Source organism: Triticum urartu, chromosome 6A (genome assembly GCF_056163025.1).
Source record: "Triticum urartu cultivar PI428250 chromosome 6A, HENAU_Tu73, whole genome shotgun sequence".
NCBI classification, from domain to species: Eukaryota; Viridiplantae; Streptophyta; class Magnoliopsida; order Poales; family Poaceae; genus Triticum; species Triticum urartu.
The window spans coordinates 82797256-82805857 of NC_141878.1; the positions used below are offsets into that span (position 1 = coordinate 82797256).

An 8602-nucleotide genomic window follows, 5' to 3' on the forward strand; every position below is an offset into this window, starting at 1 on the left:
AAGTATGTGGCAAAACACATAATTAATGCGTAGCGCTTTTTCTGAACTTTGCTTGTGGGTCATCAGACACTTGTCTAGGCGAGTTTCTTTTTACCGGTCACTGACAAAGCCGTGCAGTTCGCCCGGGCGTTTGAGGGGGGTCTCGGGTGCCCGGCTGTAGATGCTCTTAGGCAATTTATGTGTTTTGGGGGGATGTTTGGATTTCCGCCAGAGTCTACCCTTTCAATTTTTTGGCTATGGCCAAAACTTTGATCCTTTTTGAATGATTGCCAACTTTTGCAATTCCAACGCTCTTCTGGCAACTCTTCTTCATTTTCCTAGTCAATGACTCAAATGTTTGTTTTTTGAGGGGCAGTCAATGACTCAATGCTAACGAACTCATGGGCAAGCAAAATCCGGTACTAGCTTGAGCATAATCGAAGCACAACCTAGGAATCCTTGTTAATAAAAGACAATTCGGGGCGCGGATTGCAAAGGGGGAGGGAGGGAGGAGCCTAAACCGGCGGTTGAGATATTGCGCGTCAAACCCAATCCAACGCTCCAGATATCCCTCGAATCCGGTGGCATCCAAATGCTATACAGAACTCTTTCTCCCACCCCGGCCCGCTCACCGCCACTCCTAAAACCCTAGATCTCTCGCCCCTTCTCTCGCCCCTTCTCTCGCCGCCGCCGCCGCCGGAGGAGGAGGAGGAGGCGCCATGTACCTCTACAGCCTGACGCTGCAGCGGGCGACGGGCGCCGTGTGCGCCGTCATCGGCAGCTTCAGCGGCCGCGACTCGAAGAAGTCGAACGCCGCGGGCTCCTCCACGCAGGAGATCGCCGTCGCCCGCGGCGGCACGCTCGACCTCCTCCGCCCGGACCCGGAGACGGGCCGCCTCCGCACGCTCCTCTCCGTCGACGTCTTCGGCGCCATCCGCTCGCTCGCCCAGTTCCGCCTCACGGGGGCCACCAAGGACTACCTCGTCGTCGGCTCCGACTCCGGCCGCCTCGTCATCCTCGAGTACTCACCCGACCGCAACCGCTTCGACAAGGTCCACCAGGAGACCTTCGGCAAGTCCGGCTGCCGCCGCATCGTGCCCGGCCAGCTCCTCTCCGTCGACCCCAAGGGCCGGGCGCTCTGCATCGCCGCCCTCGAGAAGCAGAAGCTCGTCTACGTCCTCAACCGCGACGCCTCCGCCCGCCTCACCATCTCCTCCCCGCTTGAGGCGCACAAGTCCCACACGCTCACCTTCGCCCTCACGGCCCTCGACTGCGGATTTGACAACCCTGTCTTTGGTGCCATCGAGCTTGAGTACGGTGACTCTGACCGTGACCCCACAGGGCAGGCTGCTAGCCACGCGCAGAAGCTCCTCACCTTCTACGAGCTCGACCTGGGGCTCAATCATGTTTCCCGCAAGGTCTCCGAGCCGATTGACAATGGTGCTAATATGCTAGTGACAGTGCCTGGTGGTGCTGATGGGCCTAGCGGGCTTCTTGTTTGCTGTGACAACTTCGTCCTGTACCGGAACCAGGGACACCCGGAGGTGCGTGCTGTCATTCCACGCCGTGTTGACCTCCCGGCTGAGCGTGGCGTCCTCATAGTTGCTGCTGCGACGCACAGGCAGAAGAGCCTGTTCTTCTTCTTACTACAGACTGAGTATGGTGATATCTTTAAGGTTGACCTGGACCACCATGGTGATACTGTTAGTGAGCTCAGGATCAAATATTTTGACACCATACCTGTGGCATCTGCTATCTGTGTGCTGCGGTCAGGTTTCCTCTTTGCTGCTTCTGAGTTTGGCAACCACGCACTTTACCAATTCCGTGATATTGGCCGGGATGTGGATGTTGAGTCCTCCTCTGCGACACTGATGGAGACAGAGGAGGGGTTCCAGCCAGTGTTCTTTCAGCCGAGGGCACTCAAGAACCTTGTCCGGATTGATGAGATAGAGAGCCTCATGCCAATCATGGATATGCGTATTGCAAATTTATTCGATGAGGAAACACCCCAGGTGTACACAGCTTGCGGCCGTGGCTCACGCTCCACGCTGCGGATCCTTAGACCTGGCCTTGCCATCAGCGAGATGGCCCGATCAATGCTGCCTGCTGAGCCCATTGCTGTTTGGACTGTCAAGAAGAATATCAACGACATGTTTGACGCCTACATTGTTGTGTCCTTTGCTAATGTCACACTTGTGCTCTCAATTGGAGAGACCATTGAAGAAGTCAGCGACAGCCAGTTCCTGGACACCACTCACTCACTGGCAGTTTCGCTCCTTGGTGAGGACTCTCTCATGCAGGTCCACCCGAACGGTATCAGGCATATCAGGGAGGATGGCCGTGTCAATGAGTGGAGGACGCCTGGGAAGAAAACTATCACCAAGGTTGGATCAAACCGGCTCCAGGTGGTAATTGCCCTCAGTGGTGGAGAGCTCATCTATTTTGAGATGGATATGACAGGTCAGCTCATGGAGGTGGAGAAGCAGGACATGTCTGGTGATGTCGCGTGCCTGGCCATTGCTCCGGTTCCTGAAGGGAGGCAAAGGTCCCGTTTTCTCGCAGTTGGCTCCTATGATAACACCATCAGGATACTCTCCCTTGACCCCGATGACTGCTTGCAGCCTCTTAGTGTACAAAGTGTGTCCTCGGCTCCGGAATCTCTCTTGTTCTTAGAAGTACAGGCATCAGTTGGTGGCGAGGATGGTGCAGATTATCCAGCCAACCTTTTCCTTAATGCTGGTTTGCAGAATGGTGTCCTTTTCCGAACCAATGTTGACATGGTCACTGGCCAGCTATCAGACACACGGTCTCGATTCCTTGGTCTGAGACCTCCAAAGCTGTTTCCCTGCATAGTTAGCCACCGACAAGCAATGCTTTGCCTGTCCAGCCGCCCCTGGCTTGGCTATATACATCAAGGTCACTTCCTCTTGACACCACTCTCATGCGACACACTTGAGTCTGCTGCGTCGTTCTCTTCTGACCAGTGCTCAGAAGGTGTTGTTGCTGTTGCTGGAGACGCTCTGCGTATTTTCACCATCGAACGTCTGGGAGAGACATTCAATGAGACATCTATCCCTCTGCGTTACACCCCGAGGAAATTTGTGATTCTACCAAAAAAGAAATACCTTGCAGTCATTGAGAGTGACAAGGGTGCATTTAGCGCAGAACAGCGAGAAGCTGCTAAGAAGGAGTGCCTTGAGGCTGCTGGTGCGGCGGAAAATGGAAATGGTAATGGGGATCAAATGGAGAATGGTGATGGTCAAGAAGATGGTGAGGAGAGTAACGCACTTCCTGATGAACAATATGGTTACCCAAAGGCAGAATCAGAAAAGTGGGCTTCCTGCATTAGAATTCTTGATCCGAGGAGCAGGGACACAACTTGTCTTCTGGAATTGCAGGACAATGAGGCAGCTGTCAGTATTTGCACCGTGAATTTCCATGATAAGGAGCATGGTACTCTTCTGGCTGTTGGTACTACCAAGGGATTGCAGTTCTGGCCAAAGAGGAGCCTCGCTTCTGGTTTCATCCACATATACAAGTTTGTCAATGAAGGGAAGTCGCTTGAACTTCTTCACAAAACACAAGTGGAGGAAGTGCCTCTTTCTTTGTGCCAGTTTCAGGGACGGTTGCTTGCAGGTGTTGGTTCAGTGCTCAGGTTATATGATCTTGGGAAGAGAAAGTTGCTCAGAAAATGTGAAAACAAGCTTTTCCCAAGGACAATAGTGTCTATTCATACTTACCGTGATAGGATCTATGTTGGTGATATGCAAGAGGTATGCTCTCATCGCCTATGTATATGTGTAGCCAAGAAGAGAAGCCGCTGATTTCACTTGTGCACAATATAAAACGGTTATTATCTTAACTATTGACCTAATTATAATGTTAATAGTGAGGGAAAAGCTCATGATATACCATTTACAGATTGGATTGATTCATGTCTGGGTTGAGAGAGGATAGGGATGGATTACTTGGAATGCTTTTGAACTTGATAGATATGCATCGTCTATCTCTCATAGGCCTTTTTTTGTCTGTTTCATTGAACAATGTTTTTTGAGCTATATTATAGCTAGTTTTTTTTTTGATTCAAAACAAGGATTTCAGTTATCCTACTCTTGGTTAAAATATCCCTTAGCTGTTAATTATCTGTGACAGTTCTGATTCAGTTCATGAAATAGACATTTTATATAATTTACCAGACTTCTCATGCATTAGTTTCTGGGATGTACTCTAATTATTTTTTGTTGTGTCATCTCTATTCCATGCAGTCGTTTCATTATTGCAAGTACAGACGGGACGAAAACCAGCTGTATATCTTCGCTGATGACAGTGTTCCTAGATGGCTTACAGCAGCAAATCACATAGATTTCGACACTATGGCAGGAGCCGACAAGTTTGGGAACATATATTTTGCTCGTCTTCCCCAGGATCTCTCAGATGAAATTGAGGAAGACCCAACTGGAGGCAAGATTAAATGGGAGCAAGGGAAGTTAAATGGTGCTCCAAACAAAGTGGAGGAGATTGTGCAGTTTCATGTTGGTGATGTTGTGACATGTTTGCAGAAGGCTTCTTTGATACCTGGCGGAGGTGAATGCCTTATTTATGGGACTGTAATGGGTAGTGTGGGAGCACTGCTTGCATTCACCTCAAGGGAAGATGTTGACTTCTTCTCTCACTTGGAGATGCATCTCCGCCAGGAGCATCCACCATTATGTGGAAGAGATCACATGGCCTACAGATCTGCTTATTTCCCAGTGAAGGTATAATACTTATGTTTTTGCTGTCCTCTTTATCATGCTATCACATCTATCCTGTTCATAGTAATTTATGTTTTGTTAGTGGTGTTGGTCGTTCAAGAAAAAGCATGCAAAAGTTATGAGAACATAAATTATAGGCATCACATCTATTCTGTTCATAGTCATTTGGTTTAATAAGTGGGGTGTTGAACTCCATCTTGTTTGTAAGTTTGCATAAATTATGTGAGAAAAAAAATTATTGTTAGGAATTGTGACTGTAGCATTCTGAGTATAATTATGTTCAGCACATGAATTATATGCGGTAGAATCCCAACTATATGCAAGTGATAAACTGTGTGCTTGTAGAACCACAGTATAAATCATTGATCGTACTATGGATTGTTGTTTAGCAAGAACTACAAGACGAAAACCCAACACAGCCATTTCATTCAGAGCAGCTCAAGTTTGGGGTCACTAATGTACTCAACATTTATCAACATGTACCCAACACAGCTATTTTCATATAGGGGTGTGTGACATCCGGGTGCTCCAATGCATTTCCCAAGTTTGGGGTCACTAATGTACTCAACATTTATCAACATGGCAGACTAAGGCATAGCCTAGTGGTGGGGAGGGGTTGATGCCTTCCCACCCACCCAGGTTCAAGGCATGGTACTTGCAATTTGGGTTTGCTGCACCAATTATACTGTAGGGGTTTCCCTTACAGTCTTTCTATAAAAAAACATTTATCAACATGTACTAGCTATTTTCATATAGGGGCGTGTGGCACCCGGGTGCTCCAATGTATTTCCCATGTTGCCACTTCTTAGGATAGAACATCTACTTGTCATCCGCTGGCATTAACTGTATTTCTGTTTGGTCCATAAATTGTGTGTATGATGTCATTTGAACTGAATTATAAATGCTCTTTTTTTTTACATGTACCCAACACAGGTATTTTCATATAGGGGTGTGTGGCACCCAGGTGCTCCAATGCATTTCCCATGTTGCCACTTCATAGGATAGAATATCTACTTGTGATCTGCTGGCATTAGCTGTATTTCTGTTGGTCCATAAATTGTGTGTATGATGTCATTTGAACTGAATTATAAATGCACCTTAGCTATATGTTCATTCTATGAGATATTTATATGGTCAAAGAATTTAGGTCGTCAAACTAATGCACTTTATGCTTTCATTTTGAACCGAAGTGTAAATTGAGTTTTTGTGTTTGATCTTGAGTATTTTTGTTGTTTGTTACAGGATGTAATTGATGGCGATCTCTGTGAGCAGTATCCAGCCCTCCCAGCTGATATGCAGAGGAAGATTGCCGATGAGCTCGACCGAACTCCAGGTGAAATCCTGAAGAAGCTGGAAGACATCAGAAACAAAATCATCTAGGGTCATCGCTTAGCATGAATGAGTCTGACTGTTGGAATGCGACTGTTAAGTCTGCATCGCTGTAAAATATTTATCACCTCATCCAGTACAGCCGTTGTGTGGCGGTCTTTTTTGACACAACACAGCATTCCATAATTCATGAATCAACGGAGTGGACAGGACCGGCAACCTGTAATCGTCGGATCTGTAGAAGCGTTGATGTTGTCGACACTGGCCCAGTTTGCCTTGTAGATTCAAGTGAGAACAGAGAATTAAATGGCTGTACCAGAGTAGTCTTTTTGTACCTGTTAGAACAACTGTTATTTGGCCTGATGTAACTGAACTTGTTTGATGCAGTGGCTTCTTTCCTGATGCATCGTAGTAGAACTTTCCAGTTACTGAGGGTAGAGTTGTTGGTGTTTCGTTTTGGACATCTGTCTTTGCTTATGGAGTTTTCTGCTGAATGTGCGGCTCATCTTGAGTTCACTGACAACTTGGCTCTGCTTAGCAATTTACTGACTTGATTGAAATGCCTGGTGTATGATTTTTATTACTTTAGTTGTGAGATTAAAACAACAAAAAATCTACAGAATTTTAAACTGTGACACATCACACATGCCAATGCCTGGTAGGGCGTATCTTGTGGGCGCTGCAGCAGCAAAAGGGGTAGTGCTAGGGGTTGACTACAATGCGTTTGCAGGGGTGGAGGGAGAATGCAACGGGAAGCACGATTTCCATGATTTATATTCCCTACGATTACCCTCTGCTTCCGCGACGACTCAAGTTAGTACAAAGTTGAGTCGTCTATTTTGAAATGAAAGGAGTATATGCCTTTTTACAGATTTTAATATAGATTACACTAAATATAAAATGAGTGAATCTATGCTTTAAAATATGTATATATTACATCTGTATGTAGATTGAAATCGCCCGACTTATATTTAGAAAAGCAGGGAGTATAATTCTTTACCAACTAAATAAGCGCATGTATAGGAGCATTTGTGTTTGTGCCGTGGTTAAAAAAAAACGATGATAAAGCTGTCGTGCACGTAGGAAACCCTACCATCAAAGCCCATTAGCCATGGCGAAGACTTCTCCCCTCCACAGGGTTATCGACGCCGGGCAGTGGGACGCCGAGCGCCTCCTTGGCCGCCTCATACTCGTCGTCCACGCCGCCTTCCTTGACGCGGGCTTCGTTCCCGCCACCGCCGCGGCCAAGGACCCGGAGCAGGGCCGGATCTCGAAGCAGCAGGGAGCGACAGCTTCGACGCTCTCCCTCCGGTACGCCGTGCCGCAGCTCCGGCAGGACGCGGGCGCCGCTGCGCTAAGGATGTTCGCGCACGGGCGGCATGTCGTCTTCTACGTGCGCGGAGACCGGCGGCTGGGCACGTACTGGGTGTGCGTGGACGCGCTCGCCGCCGCACGGTACCTGTCGTACGGCCTTGACGACACAGCGCGCGCGCTGAGGAGGGACGCCCAGGCGGCGGCGCTCTGGGGCGCCCTCGCTGACGGTCTGTGCCGGTGCGTCTTGGTCACGACGTGCCGCGAGAACGGCGTGGCGCTGGAGCCCACCTTCATGTCGCTCCCCGGCGACGCCAAGGCGGCGATCCTGGCGAGGCTCGACGATGGTGACGCACACCTGCACCGAGCTCCGGCGCCTCGTCGCCGACCGCGACCGCGCGCTCTGGAAGCCCATATACGAGGCGCGGCGCGGCCGACGCGCGCTCCGGATTTTACAAGGCCCGAGATGACCTGGAAGGAGAGGTACATGTCCCGGCGCCGGCCTGCAATTGTGTTCATCTGGGCGGTTAGGCGCGTTAGCGAATTCATGAAGTCGTTCCTGTCCCCACGGCTTCGCGACGATTTCCCGCCACCGTATGATCCCCTCTCAGGCTTGGGCGATCACCGCTATCCGCCGAAGATGCCGGCGGACGTTCTTGAAGGCCTGAGGAAGGCGGCAGCGGATGACGCGAGGGCGAGGAAGAGCGCCGCCGGTCACCGCCGGGCAATGGCGTCGGGTGGTGGTGGCCATCACGAGAAGTCGCGTCACGGCGCCGGCGCGATCCACTCGCCGTCCTCTCGGCACCGATGGGGACACCGGTGAACGTACCCTCGTGCGTGTATGCAGCATCCACCGGTCGGTGGAGTTGCCGGCGTCGGTCTGTTCACAACTTCAGAATTGAACTTGTTTTGTTTTCTGAAATTTTATAAGTTTGATGATCTAATTCCAAAGAGCAGAATGAAAAACACACAGATTTAAAAAGTTTAGATAAGGCTTAGTGTAAGCACTAGTTCTACCTCGATCTTGATTTCCGTGGTGATCACGAAGGAATTCGAATTACAAGCGGAAATGGGGTAGGAGGAGGTGCTTCTTCCTTTCCAAGCCATCCGTGGCCACTAGTCTCTGTGATGGAAGGAGACACAGGCTATGAGATTCAACACACATTCATTATGCTCAGCGCGCGCAGTGGTGACATCGGCTGGAGCAACGCAAATACTGTACCGGAATT

The 8602-nt window shown here is 49.4% G+C and overlaps 2 protein-coding genes across 2 annotated transcripts; both read left to right on the forward strand.

The window, feature by feature from the left end:
- Positions 1–545: 545 nt before the first annotated feature.
- On the forward strand, positions 546–6519 carry LOC125513291 (spliceosome-associated protein 130 A-like). The gene is made up of 3 exons (XM_048678367.2): positions 546–3752; positions 4245–4736; positions 5976–6519. Exons 1-3 carry the CDS (start codon positions 699–701, stop codon positions 6111–6113), a joined length of 3684 nt encoding a protein of 1227 aa, XP_048534324.1. The 5' UTR covers positions 546–698; the 3' UTR covers positions 6114–6519.
- Positions 6520–7173: 654 nt separating this feature from the next.
- Positions 7174–8239, forward strand: LOC147964105 (uncharacterized). The gene has a single exon (XM_087529315.1). It carries the CDS (start codon positions 7174–7176, stop codon positions 8194–8196), a length of 1023 nt encoding a protein of 340 aa, XP_087385441.1. The 3' UTR covers positions 8197–8239.
- Positions 8240–8602: the final 363 nt, after the last annotated feature.

Coding starts and splice junctions, on each gene's coding strand:
- LOC125513291 (XM_048678367.2), top strand. CDS start 699: ATGTACCTCTACAGCCTGACGCTGCAGCGGGCGACGGGCGCCGTGTGC. Junction 3,753..4,244: donor ATGTTGGTGATATGCAAGAG/GTATGCTCTCAT, acceptor TATTCCATGCAG/TCGTTTCATTATTGCAAGTA. Junction 4,737..5,975: donor CTGCTTATTTCCCAGTGAAG/GTATAATACTTA, acceptor TGTTTGTTACAG/GATGTAATTGATGGCGATCT.
- LOC147964105 (XM_087529315.1), top strand. CDS start 7,174: ATGGCGAAGACTTCTCCCCTCCACAGGGTTATCGACGCCGGGCAGTGG.